This window comes from Pomacea canaliculata, linkage group LG9 (assembly GCF_003073045.1).
Source record: "Pomacea canaliculata isolate SZHN2017 linkage group LG9, ASM307304v1, whole genome shotgun sequence".
Taxonomy (NCBI): Eukaryota; Metazoa; Mollusca; class Gastropoda; order Architaenioglossa; family Ampullariidae; genus Pomacea; species Pomacea canaliculata.
In genome coordinates this window covers 19,912,790-19,935,091 of record NC_037598.1, presented here as the reverse complement: position 1 = coordinate 19,935,091, position 22,302 = coordinate 19,912,790, and the positions used below count along the sequence as shown (strand labels likewise).

Here is a 22,302-nt window from a genome sequence, read left to right as displayed (position 1 = left end):
ATTCTCAATGGGACTTTTCATGACAGCATACTTAAAGATCCTCAATCGACGGCTTATTTTATGACATAAGAAAAAAAACAGAAAATAACTATAATAGTAAATTTTTAGAAACAGCAAGCACTAAAAGGCTGTTAGCATACAATTGTGATTTTATTTTTATTTATATCCAGTGCGAAAAGAATTGCAGTATTAGAGGGACACGTGTTGCAACACATTGCTATAAAGTACAGCACTTCAAAGTTCAGCATGCAGTTTACTGTATCTCAAAAAATCTGTCAGTTTCAAGCAGATTATTGCTGTAGATTGAAAAAGAAATAACTGCCAAGTCTTCTTTAAATAATGCTATGTCTCCAATTTCATTATCAATCTAAAGTTTACTGAAGCTTTTGAGTTTCATCTAGGCTGAGAACTGAAAATAATGCTTTTTCAATAGGAAATAATGTCAAGTGATTTGTAATTCATTAAAGAATTGATTTTGCTTCACATCAACTTCTTCCTGGGATAAGCTTTCTCAAGTTTAAAAAAAATCATTCTTGTAACCACAACCTCAGGATGCCACCAGAAGTGGTGAAGCAGATCATGACTGTTAAATGATTAGCAAATATGCATGATAATATGTGTTAAATATGTATACTGCTTTTTCTGTATTTTAACAATGTACCAATTTACACCCACAAAACGCATCAAACCAAAAATATCCTTGCCAACCCAAAGGATAAAATGTCTGACATTAATAACAATACTAAAGCTGATTTATGCTTTCTTTATTTGCTTTTAAAGATCTTCCCCATTCATATTACAGACTACAATCATTCAAAATGTACATTTTAGCCACACACCAAAAAAACCCCAAAAATTATCAGTCTTTTTCTAACTTAACTATTTTAATTGAATCTTGTGTTCTCTTGGTTTTTGCTTTGTCTATCCATTCATCAATGTCCTGGAAGAGAAGTCAAAGTTTTCAATGTATAATAAAGGTTCCTGGGAGATACAGTTGCAGCATGAAAGAAAAAAAAAGTCAAAATATTTGGCTTTAGGCTAAACAAGTGAAATGCCATCCTTCTGGTGTAAGAACAGCTGAAATATCTAAAACTCAAATGTTTTAATAGATAAGTGCATGAAACAAATCTGAGACTGCACTGTATAATGGGGCACTGCCTGATGGTAAGAGCCTGGCTCCTTCCCTTTAATAAGCCGATTGCCTAAGTTTACCACACAGGTCAAATTTACATTTCTTTCAAAGCAAAACAAAACAAAAAAAAACCCTAACAATTTTTAAATGTTTAGACATTCAACAGATCTATTCTAATACAGAACCAAATTTTAAACCTATATATAGCACACAGAAAATGCCATAGAATTGTGTATGTCACAAATTAATCTGTTCCACATATTTATAATACACAAAATTAATCTTTATTTGTATATAAATATAAATCTACATTTTTATCCCCATCAGATAAACTTTAAAATTAAAATTCCTAAAAGAAAGATTGACAATTAACTTCTAATGAATGCATGTAAAATATTTACCAAAAGACAGTTTTTACAAAGAAAACACTTACATCAAGAGGCCTGTAAAAGTGGTGGACTACTTGTGCTCCTGCAAACATAGACAGCATAGCCGCTGAAAAGAAGCGAAGATAACAAGGCCAAGTGACACCTGCTGGCATTGTTAATGGAATAAGTCTGCCTACAGAGCAGCAAACCATATACAACCTGGGGTCTAGTCAGAAACTCGGTGAGACTCTTCAGGTGCTAAGCTTTCCTGAGCTATTTTTTCTGCCAGCCTTCTTTTGTATACACGATCTGCAACAACATAATCATAGGTTAAGAGAGGTCATTTAAATAATGCTTTGTGTATCTGAAATTGCTAAAAGAAACTGAAGAACATTATTTTACATGTATAAAATGATGACACGAGTTCTGCAATTTTCTAAGAAACTGATGCTACTACAACTTCACAAGCGCAAGTCAGTGCTAGTAGCCAATTTGACCACATCATTCGACCATGAAAATAAACTTTCATGCATGTAATCCATCCTGTTTTGCACTTAAGACACTTTAAAAAAAAAGTGTTATTTGCATTCAGCCTTTACCACTTTTGTAATTTAAGATTGACAATTAATTTATTATTATTGGTCTGCTTATCTTTTTTATTAAATGTATGTGTGCACAAGCATGCAAATGAAGTTGAATGCCACACCCACACCCCATAAACGTTCTGTTATTGTTGTTCATGGTAATGTGTATGTGCACACACAGGAGAAAAAAATAGTGCGTGGGCTGGTCGAAAAATAAGTGGAGATAAATTTTAGCATTCTGTAATTCTGACTTCTGTACAACTTCAGAAAGGTTTACAGTGCCATGACACATCTAACAAACTTTATTAAAAAAAATGATGGGTAGGGGTAGAGGGCTAGAAGTTTGGTTACGAGTTGGGCTTAGATTGATTGAATCGACTTGCCTGAAAAATTATGTACATGTATCTTCATACACGCACTTAGCACCTCAGTGTTTGCATGTGAATAACAAACACGAGTGAATGTATCGTATGTGGAACAGGAACGCTAGGAAGGCCCACTATGTATTTCTACTATGAACGCTAAAGCGTACACGATGAAATATAAAAATCTACAACATAGACTAGTCCAACCAACTCCTCCCATTCTTAATTCTAGCTCCTTTTCCCTGTATGGGTCATGGTAAAGTAAAATTACATCGTGGGTTATTTGATAGTTATCAGTCCCGTATACTAACGTGACCAGACGTTTCGGGACGCGTGCCGATCATGGTGTTGGCGCCGACAAAAAAAACAAAAACAAAAAATAAAAATATTAAAAAAAAAACGGGAGACAGGGTGGGGGGGGGAAATTTTCTCTTGAAGGCAGTATACCAGGAGACAAATTAGAAATTATTAATCAAACGGACAAAAGCCAAAACCAAAGACACATGCAAATCAATGTACAGTAATCAGACTTTTACATACAAGCGAAACATTGCACGAATTTTTAGATGAAGACATTTTATGAGCAGGCTGGACGGGGCTGTACTGCCTAAATCGGGACGTCTGGTCACCTTACTTAGACTTGCCGGTTATGAATTCCACCATAGTGAGTTTGTCAAGTAAACTTACAGAAGTTCACCTCTCCAACCTTCCAATTGATCATCGAAAATTCCAGCGCAGCTCCTAACACGAAAAACAGAGGTAAAAATCTGTATATCCCAAAATATTGTTTTCCAGGCCAATGTTCGATAAATCGCTTAATGCGTTTGTTATAAAATGGCATTTTCTAACATTGTCTAGGACTTTCGGTATTCACCCAAGGGCGCAACCATCTTGTTTAAAACCGGAAGCCTCTTATAAGTAAACTATATTTTTATTGGGAGTCGCTTTTGTGGCAAAGCCAATCACAAGTGTTGTTTCGGGCAGGTTGTATGGAACGTAGGGAAGCGTCGTCTGTTAGTATCTTGCTTCAGGCTCAGTGGCAAGTTTGTCTGTTTTCACGTTGTTTTTTATTTTTGTTTTTTTCTAAACATACAGCATGGCCTTTTTACTGGCATATAAAGCTGCGATATGGCTTCATCTCAGCTTAACAGTTCATAAATAAATTTAAATAAGGGTAAGAATAAGCTCAAAATTTGAAGGATGGAGTACACATCCACACTGCAAGACAGGCTACTACTAGGCGAAATGATTATATCGATTTCTTTGTCTTCCTTACACCTGAGGCTGTAAATCTAAGACCATCAAATGTCGCGAACCATGGTTACCTAACACCTGTACGCCAATCATTTTAACATGGCAGGCATTTTCTTGTTTTAAAAATGGAAACAAATTTGACAGAATCTGTAATCTATGCATCGAATTAGGATGAAACGATCATTCATCGTCACTGATGATCCAGATTGAGAGGGTCGATTTAATTAAATTATTCTGTGCGTCACTAAGCTATACAATCGGTTTTATAATTTCAAAACAAATTTCGTGTTTCAGTCTAGCACTGTGGGAGACAAATGGATGCTACCATGTTAAAAGTAGAACCAGAAGACAATGCTGGATGCATGTTTGATTATGAGCAGTCAAACAAGAAAAGGCAAAAATCCTCAGAGAAAGCTCATAAGAGGTATTCAACCATTTTACTAGAAATTGTTCAATTTATTGCAGCATAAAGATAAATGCATATATTATTTCCATGCAGACAAATATTTTAGCAATTTGTGAACCATTAATGTGCCATATGTATCAAAGTATTATAGATATAATAAAGAATATAAAGGGAAGTTTACTTATTTCATTTAGGTTACTTGTACAAAAGGATAGATAATGACAGGTCTCTTTTGTTCAGTAATAAGAAAGTGAAGAAAGAGCCTTCATCATCAAAAGCTAAAGCAGGAGCAAATAACAGACCATATGTCTGTGGTAAAGCCAAAAAGGAAAATCAACCGCTTTAATGGTATGCCAGAGGAGGAAGTGATACTCAAGACACTACCCGACCACCTTGTACCAGGACTTGATATTGTAATAGTAAGTTTCCATTCAAGTTGCGAAGCAATGATTTTGTCACATGCAAAAGCAAATCAGCATGATCTTTGTGTAAAAATCTAAAGTTTATCTATTGATGGTATTCAACATTTCTCTTGTGTGGTGTTGCTGCAAACCTAAGACAAAAACTATATCACTAAAACAGATTGCTCAGGTTTTGATATCAAAACAGCATGATAATATATTCTGTCATTGACTTTTGTTTACTAATGGGATATCCAAAGCAATTGTACAATTGAAGGTGGACCAAGAAGAATACACTTAAAACGATGTGACTGAAAAAATATTTTATTAATTTATCTAGATTTGCCTGAATATCTAAATATGTTAATCATCTGAGTATTGAAAGAGAAGTTTAATCAAAACAAAATCTTTGTGAATGAGCTAAGCTTTTTAGACAAATCATTAAAGATGGCTTAATTTGTATGCTAGAGAAAGAGAGAGAGTGTGTGTGTGCTTGCACCTGTGTTTGCGTACATGCACACATGCATCTGTATAAAAACCCATTCCCTCCACTTTTTTTTTCTTTTTATAGATACATCTTTCTGTTTGTGTGAATATATATGTATTTATAGACCTAAGCTGAAGAACTTTGTCCTAGATCAGAGCATTTCCTACCAGTTAACACTCTTTTTTATATCTTAACTCATTTTATGTTTTTTCATTAAAGTTAAAAATTTACGTTTCACTTGACATTTCCAGGTGGGGATAAATCCAGGGCTCATGGCGGCTTATATTGGGCATCATTATGCTGGCCCTGGCAATCATTTCTGTGAGTTATTGAATCCATGTAATTGATCTTACTTGAAACATTAGCTGATACAGCTTATTCATTCATTTGTCCCTTGACATGGTACTGGTCACTGGGGGGCAGCACATGGATAGATGCGGCAGCTGACAAGGCCTGCCATAGTTTTCAATTGGAATAAAGCTCTAGGATGATGAAGTGGGTGAACTCAAGCTGTGTGGGTGAAAATTCCTGTCTCTGATGTATTTAATTTCCTCATTTTCCTGAGACTTGTTATATGACTCTGGACATTTCTTAACGATTGAATTAGATAAACTGCTATAAGGTTTACTTTGAGGGTTCATGCAGGTCTGTAATGAGGCAAATCAGCTCTTTTGTTTGTAAGAAAAAGTTCAAGTAAGTTGCCTTTAAATTATAAATTGATACATGTGTGAGAAGGAGTGAGTGAACGAGACCAATGGCAAATTGGCAAAGACCATCGCAAAAAAAAAATTAATAAATAACACACTGAATAAAAAAAGAAAACATTATGGTTCCCCGCTCTTACCTTCACTCATATTTGTCACAATGATAATGATTTTTGGATTTTAACATGATTGGCACACATGATCAGGGTGGTATTTTTAACATAAAATCTGCAAGTAAAGCTATTTAAATTAATTGAATATTCTACTTTTGAATATTACTGGACAACATGACAATAAAATTATCATCTAGCATTACCACTAACTAGTCAAATAACATTGATGTCATTTGTTCCCAGCTTCTGAATCTAACTTCTCCCCCACAAAAAAGTTATAGTAACATGAGCACAGCTTATCATCATTTTGGCAACTCCAAGTGTTTTGCACACAGCTTTTGGCATGAAATTTCTCTTTTTTATGAGTAGTAGGGGATTCAAACTTATATATGAATGTAGCTATATATTTAAAGGTACAGTTTTCAATGACTTACAGTGTTTTCATTTCTCCTCTAGCAGTTATTAAATTGTGAACAGTTATTTAAGATCTTTTTTGGTGCATATTTCTTCTTGTGGCAGGGAAATGCCTTTATCTGTCAGGATTGGTGCCAGAGCCAATGAACTGCTATGATGATTCTAAACTGAAAGAGTTTGGCATCGGTTTTACCAACATCTGTTCCTCGTACAACTCGAGGCAGCGCAGACTTAACAAAGTATATGGTTTTTTCAAATCTTCCTTTTCTCCATTTTACCTTTCCTGGGCCTTAAATTTGTGTATTCATGATCAAAGGCTATTTTTTGTTTCAAGGGAAAGCACTAAAAGCAAGAACTAAAAACAAATTATATTAATTCTGTTGTTTTATCAAAAATGAATTTGGGGGCCAGTCGCTTCAACTTAAAACATGTTATCCCAGCTATATCAACACCAACCCCTTAAAGTCTAAATCGTACTGATGCCAAATTCAGATTAACACAAGCCCAGAAGGTGAATTGATTACAGAGAACATGAAGTTCTCATCAGATGTTACCAATTGGAACATTGAGCACTATAAATAAGCAATGCAAAACTATAGTTTGTGCTACACATTTTGACGTATGATTACATCAGGCTGTTGGATGTAAGGCCACTTTACAATACAAATCCAGAGAAGAAATCTCACAATCATGCATGAATGTAATTTTCTCTGTTAATATCTTTGTCTTTATTTATTCTTTATTGTGGTGGTTCATGTTAAATTTCTGTAAATGTCCAATTAACTTCAGATGGGTGTTGCTGCTCAATTATTTAGCCTAATATATGTCAAGTGATCATGCTTATGTATAGTGCTCAAGCAAGGCATGGCTCTGTTAGAAATATTTAAATATCTACTTATGTCATTAGTAATCGGTCTTCTGGGCATGAGTCAGTTTGACATATGGTGTTGGATGGTTTAATCTTGCAAGGGTTCATGTTGTCTTAGCAGGAGTTCATCTGACACTAAACTGAGGTGATATGGTTTTGGTCAAAGTGACCAGTGGCTATGAACTGGTCAGATTTTGAATTGCTTACACTAATACAGGACTCTTAATGAGGCCTATCAACTCCACTCATTAGGATTAAGGAGTACACCACTTTCATTGTTAAGTAAAAGTTTTGTATATCCCTTTTCATTGAGCACAGGTCTTTTCCACCCCAGCAATTCTGCAGTCAGATGGTATTATAATGGTTTCTTGTGTTCCACGCAGGCCAGAAATTAAAGAAGGAGCTGAAATTCTGAAGGGAAAACTGAAAAAATACAACCCCAAAATTGCAGTTTTTAATGGGAAAGGTTTGTTGTGTCTTTAGCTGTTAAGTTAGTGAAGAATTAGTGCAGTTTCATGTAACTTTTTTCCTTTTTGATGGTTTACTCTACAATAGCCTAAATGACTGTCTTAATAATGCTTTGTGCTTGAATAATGAATGAAAATATTCTTATAATGATTATTTTGTATTTTCCCAAACACAATATATTTAGCTGTTTGCTGCAAGCTTCAGACTTTAACCACGAACTTGAATTACTGGACAGCTGGCAGATGATTTTTTCCAGTTAACTACTAAAATGAGGCATGTTTGTACAAAGCTTCCGGTTTAGTCACAGTCATTGTTAAGGCTCGCCAAGATTAACAGCGGAGAACTTCGCAAGAGGCTAAGCATTGGTCTTGGCAGACAGACAGCAATCCACCTATACACATCCATGTTTTAACCATAGACAGTGCATTCTGCCTGTGCACCTGGATTAAAGATCTAAACAAATAATATAACATTTTTCATATAAAAATATTTGTTGTATTTCTAACCACAGACAATGGTGAAGAAAGGTTATGAAATAGACTTTGCTCTGTCATTTTCAGGCATCTACGAGATATTTTCTGGGAGCAAAAAGATTTATTTTGGCAAGCAGCCAGAAATGATTGAGGGGACTAACACAGTGAGTGTTGGCAATGAAAAAAATAAGTAAATCAGAAACAGAACAAAATCTAAAGCATGCACTTTTTTCCTTCACCTGGATGCCATTTTCTCCATACCTTTCTGGTCTCTTTTTTTTTAATCTCACTTTCCGCTCTATCCTTGGATATTTTAAAAGGAAATGTTTATAAAATACTGTGAAATTGGTATAGAGGTTGAAAGATGCAATGTAGCATGATCTCTAACAGTTGTTTTCAAAAGGGTTTTATTTTCTGCAATTCCAGATTGCTTTTGTAATGCCATCATCCAGTGCAAGATGTGCCCAATTGCCACGTGCTGCTGACAAAGTCCCATTCTATGATGCATTACGAAAACTTCGTGATCATCTGTTGGGTCGTATTGCTCACCTAGATGATTCAGAAGTGACCTTCCCCAATCTTGAACTAAAATGCAAAAAGGAAGAGCCAGATTTTGAGCAGAACACTGACGATGACCAGATAGGGCTCACTGCTCCTTTAAGAATGAAAACTAGCTCTGATCAGACAGGCAGCAAGGCTGCTTGTTATCAGCAGGAACAATGCCATGCCATGGACAATGAACAGTTCCTGAACATGTTAGAGATGCACCAGCATCAACAGCAAGAAATGATGGGTGTATCACAAGCATTTCCTGTTACCACGGCCTGTGGACATGTGCAATACTCGCCTTCTTTGCTGAGCGCTTCAGAAGACATTTGGCAGTATCCATGTACTTCTGTTCCTTCCTCCTACTCTTCTACCTCAAGAATAAACCCTAATGGCAGCTTGCCCATGCATGGAATCACCTCCCAGCAGTTTGGGCAGAGCACTTCTGCAGTCATGGACCTCAGGGAAACTTACAATCACCAGCAACATGATTCACAAAACATCTTTGCTACCTCCCGACAGCAGAGTATTCAAATTAAGAGCGAGCCATGTGACTATGAAGTAATGCATGGATAGATTTCATAACTGTACATCTTCTGAATAAAGTTTTACACTAGCTGTTGATTTGAATATTGTGAAAAAAAATTTATCACATTATGATTATTATGCATGCCTACATTTCAGCAGTTTTATGGTATTGTGTTCCTATCATGCAGCAACTTTGGCTCAGGTGATTGTTTTTAATATTTTGTCATTTACTAGCTATTTATATAATTTATTTACTCAAGGAAGATTGCTTATATGTATACAGTACTGAATATGCTGTCATTATTTATAAAGTCTCATTTGCTGTGTAAGCAAAATAAAGAAAACAACATTATCTGACTACCATCTTCTTGGGTGTCTAGAAATGTTTCCATTATAAATGTCAATGTAGACATGACTGTTAGCTCCCTTCTGCTGTTGTAAGAGATTTTTCACGAACCAAAATCCTACAAGGCAGCTTAAGTAAACTGCAAGCATGATAGCTTGCTTTGTGACTATGGACATTCATTTACAAATGTTTGGAACAGCCATCTTTTCATTATGCTCATAGCCAAGCAGTAACACTGATGAATTGCCAATGAGCACTTTAAAAATTGATGCAGATTTTAGGGCATAATTTTATTCCCATTTTTCACAAAGAATCATTTTCTAACTCAACTTACAACTACACTAAATAAAATACACATAACAAAACATTATATGGTGTGGAATGATATAAAAATGTAAAAATCCTTTATGGCAACCTGTTACACAACCAACTCAAATATAGGTAAAAATAATAATAAAATATGAAACATTATTTGTTTTTATGAACATATATTCAGTTCTGTTCCTTTTTTCTGAAAAAGTATTCACAGGTACTCAGTCTTCAATTCTCGATAAGTATCTTCATTTATCACTTGCTAGCTGTTACATATTTAGCAGAGAACACATACACTCATGCCTCCTCACAACTGTCATTGTTGAATGCAGTCCTGTTCATTTTAAAGCAATGAACAGAGATAACACCACGGTAAAGAAAAATGAAAAAAATAGAGATTATAAAATTCAGCCATTCTTCAACAATATGTGAGAAGCACTGTTTGAATATTGCTATCACTCTTTTCATACCAATAATGAATATTTCCTACAGATCCGTTTTCGAAAACAAGGCATTGCCAATAAACAGCAGATGATGGTCAGCAAAGTTAAGCACACTGTTCCCAGATACACTTTACGTACTGATGGCGGAAGGGAAAAGAGTGCATCGTACACCCAGCCCTGGCTCTCTTGTGGTTTTGACTGAGGATGCCAACCCAGTGGGGCTGGTGGAAGGTGCTTTAGATGCATCATTTTCTCATAGGCATCTTCTCCAGGCTTGCCAAATGTTCCATGACTCCATTGCACAATAAGAACCGAGTCCACTTTTTCATTGTTGCTTGCTGCATATACATCCCACATGAGGTGCGTTGCGTTGAGAACCTCCAGTTTGCCATATAACTCTTTCTGAGAATCTGTGCTGAAAGCAGACCACACTGCCTGCTTCACAATGCTGTCTGTGACATATTCATGCCCCATTGCTCCAATGGTGATGTAAATTGGGGCTTTAGGGTTCTTGTAATTCTGTTGAAAACTCTTCATCCTGTACGTGGGCCATGTACGTTCATAGTTATGTCGGTGACCACAGATATACAAGTCCACACCTTGCTCATAAAAGAAATCTTCAAGCTTGGATCTGATGTTGCAGGTGGCCTCACTAGAACAGTCTCTTTCTGTATCCTCTTCATCACCATCAACAGCTGAACTGTACAGGGGCTTGTGTCCTAGCACAATCAACCAGGGATGCTGCTCGCGATTTCTGTTGACCTTCCAGAACTCATCCCGAAGCCAGGTCATGTGTTTGTCAAGCTGATCAGGGACAGAGTAAAATACCTCTGTGTTCAGAGTGATGAAGTATATTGGGCCAACACCCAAGCTGTACCACAACTGATCTGGTGGCATTGGCCAGCGGGTGTTTGGCATGGAAAACCTGTACCTAGAAATAAATAAAACTATTATAAAAAATATGTCCCCATGTACATATACATTCACACAAAGTTCAGACCTGACATAATACTGCTATATTGACAGTTTATGATTTAAAATTAAGCAGAGCATAATCTGTGGCAAAGAAACAGATCACATATTTTCTTTTCCACAACAGGTTGCTTGGATAGTCCTATCTTTGCAGACAGGCACCAATACCCAGTATAGTTGACATTTGTTCATTTGAGTATCACCTGGACCTCTGATTGGAAAGTTCATGCCTACCCAGCAAACGATAACCCAATTTATAAGGGGTGGTAAAAAGCAGCCAGAAAGGATAGGCTCTATCTACTACATGCTGTGCCCTAATATGACAAACCATGCTCTTACAAATCATTACCCTTGTGGTTAATCTTTTTCCATTAAGATAAAAACTTTTTTGGGGGGAGGGGGGTAGCTTACACATGAATGTAAGTTTGATGGATTTAGGGAAATAAAATATCTATTAAGTACAAATGAGTTCTAGGCAACTTTTTATTGATTACTCATTAAATACTATGTAGCATGTAAAGCTCAAGGGTAAGACTGTTACCTTTCTCTAGATTGTTCTTACCTATAGTGGGCAAAATTAAGAAACCTTTCATGATCACCAGGTACTGTCATATAAGGAATTGTAGATGAAAACTGTGCCACTTTCTTCTGGAAAAGGTCACCAATATTTCCTTCATCGTGATGTAGATCATAGGCTATATCTCCCAAGTGAAATACAGCTTCATATATCCCAGTTGCTGCTTCATAAGCAAGCATAGGAAGGCTTTTAGAGCTCAGACCCATATCAGCTAAAACCATGAATGTGTGAACAATACCTTTTCTTGTTTTAGGGACAGTGAACGCGAATGGGTTGGAGTTAAATCCAGACTTTCCAACAATGCGGTATAAATACTTCACACCTGGTCGGAGATTGGAAAGGTGTGCTCGATACAGATATTTCAGGCACCTTTTACTGGATTCTTCAAGAACAGCCATTTCACTGTTAACTCTTTGCATGTTATTAACATCTTCCGCATATTCAACAAAATAATCTTCTTCTCTTCCCGATGCCCACATCACGACAATATCTTGAGATGTATCCCCCAGAGCAATATGAATATTTTCTGGCTGCAACGCAGCCGAAACCTTTTGCTTTAAAATAGCAGCATTAAGTGTTTGCGATGTCTTGATATTATTGATCAGAAAAACAACTAACAGAAACAACAAATGTAGCATTCTGTAACAAATCAGCTGCAGGAAAGACAGATAATTAAGTTCTTCCTCAATGACGGCGTCAGTCCTTTTTTACATTTCCGGATAACTAGTCGTTCAACGCGGATGGACATAATGCGTGCCTAATGATATCTTTGCCTGCATCGTGGTAGACAGAAAAGCTTTCCTTTGAAATTCCATAATTCCAAGTCCAATCTGACTTCGATGCTGTCTCTACGAACAACCAACATGCTCTGCCGCGGGTTCGATACTTTCGGTTACACCGCACATCATTTAAAATTTAAAAAAAACACACACACCAAAACATAAAAGCATTTTTTGATTTTGGATACACGTAAAATATTGTATGTGAAATAAATCTTTAGTTAATTTTGATACCCGAATCGAACATATTTTCTTATATTTAAAACTATTCTCTCCGGATGACCGGAAGTAGCTATTTAGACTCGTTCGTCCTCCTACAAGACCGCTAATGCAGAGAGTGAGATGACAGACAGTAGTGTACTTTCTGTCGCTTATATGCTTTATACTTTTGTGACAGACATCGCAAGTTTCATTGCACACTACGTTGCTCTTGGTTTGGAGATTTTTATCAAAGAAGTAGAAGAAGCAGACGTGCAGTTAAAAATACTGTACTTTTTATTGGGTTGGTTGTTCATTAGCATTGTGTTAATCCAGATAGTCTGGTCTGTATGGAATAAAAATGTGCTGAAAATGCTACAGTCAAACGGTAAGTTAAGGAAGAACTCACGAGGCTCAAGTCTTCGCAGTGTTTGCTAAATTTTTTGTGTCCGATCTCAGTGAAGAACACAACCTGCTGCGTAATTGTTTTATTGTAGCAGACGATTATTTCAGTAGTTTGACGCATGAGTAATCAAGCCTGATGTCAGCGTATTCAATCCCTAGTAGCTGTGCGGTGCGCAAAACCTGTGGATTTTTTTAAAAAATAAGTTCCGCCTGTTGCTGACATAAATGAATCATACGAGATATATGAACATTAGGATTGCTGAAAGTTATTTGTGATGTACTTTTTTTTTCTTGTCACTATTGCAATGATGGTGGAGGTGCTATTTTGAGTTGTTGTATTTACCATTATGATGTTATTGTAATCTCTGGTTTCCTCATATTGAAAGCAATCGTACTGTTGATATCTGTAAACTAAAATTTATCAGGATGGTTAAATTTGTCTTCACTAGTTTTACCAATGATTGTAAAGTGCGTGCATTCACACACATATATAATCACTGGTTTCACATGTAAGTATTGGGTACTTATGCAGCAAAGCAGATAGCGATGAATCTGAGTCAACAAACAATTTTTGGTCTTTACTAGATCTCACAATTTGATTGAAAGATATTTTAGTACTGCATGGGTTATATAACATTTACTCATGAAGTCAAACTTGCAACATAAAACAATATTAGGAAACAAGTGTCAACAGTGACAAACCGAAATGCAATGAATTTTTTATGGTTGTATTTTTCCACATTGTTTTATTTCGATATTGATATTCTCTAGTGTTTGCAACGCTATACTGCATTATTTAATCATTTGTAGAGAAAAACCATTTCTGACCAAACTTTACAAGGCCTTGGTTTGGTTAAGATGAAGTGTTGTTAAATGTTAATATAACTAAGATAATGGCACTTTTTGTCTGTCTTGTTGCAGCTTTTAGCAGCAAATAGCTCCTAAGAGAAAAAGTCACCCACATAAAAGAGGAAGCTAGAGAAAGATGTCAGCGATCAAAAAATTTTTTGAAAAACGGAAACTTAATGTGAAATTTAAAAAGGCTGGAGCTGGCCATCGCCTGGATGAGCCTTCAGGCAGCCCAAAACGCCTATCCTCAGGTGTGTCAGCTTCCTCAGGGCGGCAGAACTCAAGACCATCTCCTTCTGATGTAGAAGCAGCACAGAAGGCAGCTGATGCTGCCTTAGCAAGACTTAATGTAAAACAGTCTAAGGGTGAGTTCAGTACACTACACCAAAGAAAGAGATTTTAAGATTTTGTAATATATTCTGCAGACTGTCCTGCACAACTATGCTCATTTATGTGATTGTAGTACAGATGTAGGTGGCTTTAAAAGTCCTACTCTAAATAACTACAAATAGGGCAAACATGATTCTCTCTTAACACATTTTTTTAAAAACTGAAGTATTCATAGAACAGGAAGAGATTAACTTGTTTTATTGTTGTAAATCTATATAGGGGATGAAAAATGAATATATCTGGTAAGTGCCGAGAGCATCAATGTAAAAAGGAGATTACTAGTCACAAACTTGAAAAAATCTCATTTGAACTACATGCTTGTAGGAAGAAATGTAATAAATATAGTTTAAAATAAAAATTGAATATGCCTTGATGTGACTTTTTCTCATGTCATATAATTTTTTTTTAAATCTTGAACTGACTTTAGCCGCAAAGAACACAGATTTAAAAAAAACGTACCTAATATGTCCTTCAGCAGGAAAGTGGTGGGAAATATCTTACAATGATGAAATGTGGTCAAGTGGAGAGAAATACAAATAACAGTCCTTAAATGGTTTGACAGCAGCATCTTCTAATTTATCACTTCTTTTAAGTAATATGGTTTATATAAAAAGTGACAGTTTATTGATACAGTATGACATCATTGTGGAGTAAATGTGGAACATTAACAGCAATTAATAATATTGCTTAGGCATAATTCATTTCAACAGGCTCCTAGCATAAATGTATTCTATGCATTTACATGTTAGAGAGATACCCTTTCTCAGAGTACAGAGCGAATTTTGTGTTTCAGGGGATAGCAATGTGGTACGAGCTCGCATGCGAACTGAGATAGAATCTGAGAAGAAGCGGTTAGCTGAGGCAGAAACAGCAAGCCAGGCAGCAAGAAGCATCCCAAAAGAAGTTACTTTAGATGGTTCGCCTATGCTGCCAACAGTACTTTACTGCTGCCCTGAAATAGGCTCAGAAGTTTTGCCAAAGGATGATCTGGAAGCATATATTTCAGAGTTCCTCCTCAACAGGTAAAATTGATATGCAGTGGTGACACAAAATACCGAATTTGTGGTATGCCCTTAAGTGAATTGGTACTTGTTATTTTAAAGTGATGTATTGCCATAAGGCGGGATAAAGTAAGTGGGTAATAGTTTTAGCCCTTTACATTTCAAAAATATTTTGTAGAAGAAAGTAGTCTGGATTTGCTTGTTTGCACAAAATGAAACAAAATAGTATTTTATTGATTATGAAGAGCTACTGTTCCTAATGTCATAATTCACAGCTTTGTTTTTGGAGGCTACTTTGGGGCTTCTTGTCATTTTGTTTTCCTTAAGGCATTCTTTGATGTCAGAGACATTCACTATTTCAACTTTTAAAATGATCAGTTAATTTAATAATCTTCAGAAAGCATGGTCATTTAAATTTTTGCCTCACAACCTATGATTATTTTCATATTTGGTAAATTTTACTTGTCATTTATTTCATGAGATTCTGCTTGAAGTTTTTGCCTGATCTCTTTGAGAGTCTTAAGGCCAAGCACCTGGGTAAAAATTGTCGAAAATTTTAAGATTTAGCCATTTTGAGATTATGGCATATTGTGAAAGTTCAAAGTCTGTTCTATTCACTCACCGAGTGGATTTTCATAAAACAATCTAGAAATATGTCTATTTTGTCAATAAAAACACCTACTTCTATCCTATTTACTTTTCCCGAGCGCAGAATTAGCGAGAATAGAGAATGTTTGGGACATAGCAACACACTCGACCACGTGCGAAACATCGTCACATCGTATATCGGTCGAAAGGTCACTGAATGAACTTTCAAACAAAGGCTGGTTCAAGGCCCATAGAAGGCCCCACGCTATGATACGAGGTCTTTTCTAGACGACACAAAGGGTCGGAAATTTCCTTATATGGATGCATGCGTAACATACTTAGCATATAGCCAATCAGAATTCACTAATGCCGACCTCGACGTGGTCATAGGTCACACGAACACTATTCGGCAGTGTTCGGGTATCCCACAAGGCAACTGTCATGGCCTCCGGATGTAAACAAGGTCGAGAGTAACTCAAAGCTAATGCTGGGGTATTTTCTTTCTGGGACATTAACGTTAATATTAAATGTTCATTGTGCCTGTCAGACGCTCATTTCTTCTCACAATACCACGTGCGAAAGAATAAAAACCACGTGGACATTCTTAGACCGTCGTAGCAGCTAAAAAAAGTAACTTAGTGAACCGAATTCGGCTGTCGAAATCACCGTCAGTCATGTGGTAAGCGAGCTGAAAATAAAGCGAAGTTTTAATTTCTGCTGCAAATCTCGGTAGTAATCAGGACTAGATGTGAACATTTACACATTTGAGTCAACTTGCAATGCTAGTTATTTATGTACTTTGTCAGGAATGTAAGGAAACAGGGCTTACATCATTTGCATAGAAAACAAAGGTTGGGTTGGGGTTGGATTGTCTTTCTCCGACCAAATGTCACAAACAGAATGTGTGAAGACAATTATGAATAACATTCCTAAAAAATAGAATGAAAACTGCTATCTAGTCAAGTTTGAAGCCATTCAGTGTCTAGAGAGCACATCATTGTCAGCCCCCTAAAAGGCCAGACAGCTGGTGCTTTTCCCATAAATTTTTGACAGAAAAAAAGAACCCCTAGCCACAAAAATCAAACATCTTTAATCCATGTGACTACAGATGTAATTCATAAAAATAATCCTAGCATACAGAGGAACAGAACATGAGCAGCTGCTCAAATTCTGGTACACTAAATGATGTATCTCTAGATTTCATGAACAGGTTCTTCTTCTTATTCCTATTCGCCCCCCAGTGGAGCATATAGGGCCGCAAGAAAAGGTTATACTCTGCTACAAGCTTTTGAAATAATTTCTTTAATGAAAGAATTATATTTTGATGTTCATCTCATCACTCTGCAACTGAAGGCAAAGAAAGATGAGAGTGTTTCCTACTAATGCTGCTACTTCAGTAGATGCTTACAAAAATTGAAAGCAATATGTGAGACAGCATCACTAAATGTTAGAGAGCAAAAGACCATAGATGGCATAAAACCATGAAGCTAGTGGACACTGAACTTCTATATAACTAACTAAACCTATAACTGTGTTGCTCAATGTTTGCAAACACCATTGTTTTTATTACTGTGTACTTCTCTGAAGCCAAGTCAGCATTTGGGTACACAACACAACCATGTTGACTTTTCTAAAAGTGAACAAAATAATTAATTTTATTAGTAATGTTAAAGTTATATGTAGTAACACATTGAAAGATGGTTATAGTTTTTATTCAACAGGTAAATTACATGAAAGGCTTAGATAAAACAAAGCTACTAAGCTTGAACTTTCTGTTCTCGCTTTTTCCGTTCCTTGTTTATGTTACAGTTTGTTTACTTATAAACCCTATAACTTTATATTAACATGTGCTACAGGCTTAAAATTTGGTTGAATGTTTCTTTATACATATCTAAACATATCCATGAGAGCTTTTAAAAAAAACTAATTAGTGGTTTAGTAGTTACTAAGCTTTTGGTTTGTTTTCCCTTGCCTTTTCAGTTTCTTGTTTTGGTAAGCTTGGTTAGTTCAAAAGCTTGTAAATTAATATTGACATGTGATATAGTCATGAAATTCGGTTGAGAGTTTCTTTATATACATGTCAACATTTAAATGAGGGCGCTTTAAAAAAATATTTAGTAGTTTAGTAGTTACTAAACTTTCAGTTTTTCTTTCCTCGTTTTTCTCAGTTTCTTGTTTTGGGTACAGACTGTTTACTTCAAAAGGACAAAACTTTTTATCGACAAGAGATATAGTCGTGCAATTTGGTTGAGTAATTCTTCATACATATATAAACATTTCTATGAACGATTTTTAAAGAAATATTTAGTAGTTTGGTAGTTATACTGTTTTTAATCAAAATTTCTTAAAATTTAACACAGTGTTTTACAAAAAAAATTCATAAAAAAAAACCTAAGCCGATTTTGCAAAATCTCTTTTCATAGAAATGTAGATCTGTCTTTTAAGTAACTATTTCAATAAAAAGTTCGAGTCTACTCACAAAATTGACGAAGTTTTGTATTTTTTAAAATGTTTGTTTGGGCGCCATTTTGGTTTGTTTCCATGGCAACCGATGGTGTGACAAGTGCAGTAAAACTATTTTTTGAACCTTCAGTCAAGGGCTAAATAGCTGATACAAAAAAATCCGCGCTATCGCGTGAAACGTAAAAGTTTTTTTTTTGGCAGGTGCCTAGCCTTAATATAAATATATTTGTAGTGAGTACTTACATAACATTGTAAATGGTTGCTTTATGTGAATCAGGTGAATTCTTCTGGAAGGAGAAGGGTTTGTTTAGCTACTAAATGCATGCTGAAGCATAGATTAAAGTTTAATTATTACTTGTTTGTGGCACAGACTTTCTGGCTTACATGCATAAAAGTCTTGTTTTCCCTTTCAGTCTTGCAGATGATCCTGAAATGACCACTGCCCTTATGATTCACACTCTCAACAAGAATCAAGAAAAAGTAAAAGTGTGTGTAGAGACACTTGTAAAATATTTAGACAACATCATTATCCATCCAGAGGACGAGAAATTCCGGAAGATTCGTGTAGGAAACAAAGCATTCCAGGAGCGTGTGGCATGCCTCAAAGGTACAGAAGAGTTTATGCAAGCAGCAGGTTTTGTTTTGTGCACCCTTTCTCATGAGGATCATCAGGAGGATTTCCTGGTTCTGAGTGAGGAGATGGCCAAGGACTTGGAACGTCTGCAAAACCTCAAAGAAGTTTTGGTCACTGCTGAACCCATCAAGCCCCAGCTGTATCGAGACCTGAAGGTCTTCCATCCTTCAAACAACGCCACTAAGTTTGAGGTTCCTGACGAGTTTTACTCGGTCTCACCAGCAGAGCTGAAGAAAGAGCAGCAGCGGCGCGAGGAGGCAGTAGAGAAGCTAGGGATGCTGCGCACCAAAGCCATGCGTGAGCGAGATGAAATACGGGAGCTGAGGAAGTACCGCTTCACCATGATCCGTGTGCGATTCCCAGATGGAATCCTACTTCAAGGAGTGTTCAAGGCTCACGAGAAACTAGCTGCCTTGAGACAGTTTGTGGGCGAGCAGCTCTGCAGCTGGTTGCCTTTCATCCTGTCCACATCTACAGGACAGAAACTGACAGAGGAAAACTGTACTTTTGCTGAGCTTGGCCTCGCCCCAGCTGCTGTTGTAAACTTTGCTTGGGATCCTGAGGTTGTTGCTGACGTGACTTCTCAACGAGGTAGTCACAAGTCAGGTCCATATCTGAAGGCCGAGGTCATGAGTACAATACAGTCTATGTAACATCACCATGCAGATGGGATGTTTTATTTAGACAGGAGTTTGTGATCATAGGTTTACTGTGCACTTTCAGCCTTTGAAGTCAAATTAACTACTACTAGCTTCATGGTAACCTCTGGTGCATTCCCACCCTTCTTTTTACTTTCAAACTCTCAGGTTTTGTTGTGAAGATAACAGTTTGTGGGTAATAAAAACTACAGTGGATTCCAGATAACAAATTTATGAAAAGTGTGAAAAAGGCCTTTTTACAATGATAAAACTTTTTATGTTTACCCAAGTTCCTTTTACAATTAGATGAAGCTGTTTCCTTCCTTTCCACATGAAATCTTTAATGAGACTGATTGTACATATTTTTTAAAAATTAACTTTAAAAGAGAATGTGGCAACAAATTAGCAGTGTTTTGCATATTTGTACCATGCATTAAGATATTTAATAATTTAAATTACCCAAGTGAAGAAAATCTTTAATGATGACCATAACAATTGCACCACACGAAGCTAGGACACCATCTTCATACAGATAATCATAATAAGCACAACCAATGGTTGTCCACCCTTCATTACAGTCAAAAAAAAAAAACATAAATCACTTATGGTTGAAAATTGTTTTAGTAGCTCATTCTAGCCTTTATAGAGCAGACTTCAAAGGACATCATCTGGAGCAGGGTGCAGCTTAACTCCTGTGATGTTTCTCTGAGGGCACAAGTTGTGTTCAGAATTGAAATGTCATGGCCATTGTACACAACATGGCTTCCACATAGCTTCATCAAGTCAGCCCATCTTATGCTGCTTGCACTAGCTGAAAAACTACTCTCTGGTAGAACTAGACCAGGATATCTTGGCTGAGGGCAATCTTCTTGGGTTGGCAGAGGAAGAAGGGACATGGCTATATCTTTTTGCTGATGGAGAGTGTATTACTGTACTATCTAGGGCTGTGAGGAAGAATGGTACCGAAGAACTTAAAACAATTCTATTTCACTGATCTTGCCTTTGCATTTTATTTTCTGGTTTCTTTTTGGGGGGGAGGCCTTCCTGCTGCTGTGAGATTCTTTTCAGTTAGCTGTTTGAAAATGCATCTGAAGTTGCCAGGCATTATGATGGTGATCTAAATGCTGTCGCCAAAATATTCATGGAATATTGTGATACATTTTGAAAAGCAACTTTTCTCGCTTGAAAGATATGACACCACTCGAGTGAAGTGTCATGTGATACATATATTTTGGTGTATAGGAGAGATCCAGGATATTTTCATATGATAAAATAGCCATTGTTCCTAACTCCCTAAGAGGAATTACCCAGAGCTTTAAATGGGAATGATTATTGAATCCCAGGTGTGAAGTTAAATGAAATATTAGCCTTCTTAGAATTAGCCGTTTTAGCATTATTAAGCTTCACTTTTTTTCTTTTTAATGATAGTTGCATGGTTTCCTTTCCTCAAAGGGAATATGAGATTGCTTGACTAGCATATTTCCAAGCACAAGGTTTCTCTTATGCTAGAGTTTGCTGGTCATAAGCAGGTGACCAATGGCATTAAAGGGTTGATCTGACTTGTGGTTATAAGAAAGAAAACGGTATTTTAAAAAGTGCAGTACTCTGGCATGTTTCCCACACAGCATAGGCCTGAACTATTAACTAGTATTATCAGCAAAATGCATTCATCACCATCATAATCATCTTTTATTTGGAAGACAGGACTATCAACAACTCTAAGTGGAAAGCATACCACCACAGGTATACTTCAGAGAACACAGTCGCATAAAACCGGACATTTTTCTCAGTAGCATCCAACCAGATGCATGTCAGAGCAGAAAGGGCTTAAGTGGGTAACAATTTTTTATTCAAAATGGCTGCAAAATACAGGCAGATTAACTTTGCTTTGGCTCCATTAATAACATTTTTGTTGATTAATGGATTGTAATACGCAGGACAATCACTCCAGTGGTTTCAAACTTGTGTCCTGGCCACAGTTTTCAAGTACATGCATGCACACATTAATTTTTTGGGTTTATTGAAAACTTGATGTTCACTGACAGAAATTGAAGACTATCTACTTTGTGAATTCTAGTATTTAAATGTGATTCTGTTTGAGCTGTAAGGTGCAATTTCAGTAACAATTTGATAGAGCTATCATTAAAATGTTGAAGATTCTCTTTATGCATTTTTAGTCAGGTTATACTTATAGAGATTACTTTTGAAAACATTTCAAGGAGTTAAATGCATCCTCATGTGTCAGTGTTCCTTTCTAGATTTTATATTTCTTTGAATACAGTTCTTTAAAATAAAGTGGTTTGTTTCATTTCTGTATCCTTGTTCTAGTTATTTGGTTGTGACCTAGTATTCTTTGACATTTTCACTGTACTGGATTCCCATTATTCTGTTTTTAGTGGATGCAAAGTCACTTTTTAAACCATTCTTTCAAGAATTTTCATTAAGCATATATTGATTTGTATAACACTTTTCCCCATCGTTAAAGTTGGGCTCAAAGCGCTTTACTAAAAAGAAAAACACACAAACATAATAAGAATGGATGCTGGTCTTAAAAACAGTTGTAGAATCAGTCTATTAGTATAGCTGATAGGCACAG

At 36.3% G+C, this 22,302-nt stretch overlaps 3 protein-coding genes and 1 long non-coding RNA gene across 10 annotated transcripts; 2 read left to right on the top strand and 2 right to left on the bottom strand.

Annotated features, from left to right (window-relative positions):
- Positions 1–1,721: 1,721 nt before the first annotated feature.
- On the bottom strand, positions 1,722–3,370 carry LOC112571782. The gene is made up of 3 exons (XR_003100884.1): positions 3,299–3,370; positions 3,137–3,190; positions 1,722–1,809 (listed from the first exon to the last, which is right to left on the bottom strand). It is a non-coding gene; the product is annotated as an uncharacterized LOC112571782 (long non-coding RNA).
- A 68-nt stretch (positions 3,371–3,438) lies between these two features.
- LOC112571781 lies at positions 3,439–9,463 on the top strand. 4 transcript variants are annotated; one of them, XR_003100882.1, is made up of 8 exons: positions 3,439–3,492; positions 3,998–4,127; positions 4,350–4,528; positions 5,249–5,318; positions 6,334–6,467; positions 7,480–7,562; positions 8,125–8,201; positions 8,464–9,463. XR_003100882.1 is itself a non-coding variant. In XM_025251061.1 (7 exons), the coding sequence occupies exons 6-7, from the start codon at positions 8,181–8,183 to the stop codon at positions 9,157–9,159; spliced, it is 717 nt and encodes a 238-aa protein (XP_025106846.1). In that variant the 5' UTR covers positions 3,992–4,127; positions 4,350–4,528; positions 5,249–5,318; positions 6,334–6,467; positions 7,480–7,562; positions 8,125–8,180; the 3' UTR covers positions 9,160–9,463. The 4 variants fall into 4 exon arrangements, 1 of the variants encoding a protein (XP_025106846.1); XR_003100881.1 differs by having other exon boundaries at positions 3,483–3,623; XR_003100883.1 differs by lacking the exon at positions 3,439–3,492 and adding an exon at positions 3,634–3,783.
- Positions 9,464–9,728: 265 nt separating this feature from the next.
- Positions 9,729–12,656, bottom strand: LOC112571779 (acid phosphatase type 7-like). Its single transcript, XM_025251059.1, has 2 exons — positions 11,747–12,656; positions 9,729–11,143 (listed from the first exon to the last, which is right to left on the bottom strand). The coding sequence occupies exons 1-2, from the start codon at positions 12,397–12,399 to the stop codon at positions 10,234–10,236; spliced, it is 1,563 nt and encodes a 520-aa protein (XP_025106844.1). The 5' UTR covers positions 12,400–12,656; the 3' UTR covers positions 9,729–10,233.
- A 166-nt stretch (positions 12,657–12,822) lies between these two features.
- Positions 12,823–22,018, top strand: LOC112572592 (UBX domain-containing protein 6-like). Of its 4 annotated transcripts, none has more exons than XM_025252336.1 (4): positions 12,823–12,877; positions 14,065–14,357; positions 15,176–15,404; positions 18,848–22,018. In XM_025252336.1, the coding sequence occupies exons 2-4, from the start codon at positions 14,129–14,131 to the stop codon at positions 19,719–19,721; spliced, it is 1,332 nt and encodes a 443-aa protein (XP_025108121.1). In that variant the 5' UTR covers positions 12,823–12,877; positions 14,065–14,128; the 3' UTR covers positions 19,722–22,018. The 4 variants fall into 4 exon arrangements, with proteins under 4 accessions (XP_025108121.1, XP_025108120.1, XP_025108118.1 ...); XM_025252335.1 differs by having other exon boundaries at positions 12,829–13,042; XM_025252333.1 differs by having other exon boundaries at positions 12,829–13,420.
- The last annotated feature ends 284 nt before the right edge of the window (positions 22,019–22,302 follow it).

Bases quoted from the DNA above. Each gene is read 5' to 3' on its own strand.
- LOC112571781 (XM_025251061.1), top strand. From the start codon at position 8,181: ATGATTGAGGGGACTAACACA. The intron at 8,202-8,463 runs GTGAGTGTTGGC...CTGCAATTCCAG, and splicing joins TGATTGAGGGGACTAACACA to ATTGCTTTTGTAATGCCATC.
- LOC112571779 (XM_025251059.1), bottom strand. From the start codon at position 12,399: ATGCTACATTTGTTGTTTCTGTTAGTTGTTTTTCTGATCAATAATATC. The intron at 11,144-11,746 runs GTAAGAACAATC...ATTTATTTCTAG, and splicing joins CTTAATTTTGCCCACTATAG to GTACAGGTTTTCCATGCCAA.
- LOC112572592 (XM_025252336.1), top strand. From the start codon at position 14,129: ATGTCAGCGATCAAAAAATTTTTTGAAAAACGGAAACTTAATGTGAAA. The intron at 14,358-15,175 runs GTGAGTTCAGTA...TTTGTGTTTCAG, and splicing joins TAATGTAAAACAGTCTAAGG to GGGATAGCAATGTGGTACGA. The intron at 15,405-18,847 runs GTAAAATTGATA...TTTCCCTTTCAG, and splicing joins TCAGAGTTCCTCCTCAACAG to TCTTGCAGATGATCCTGAAA.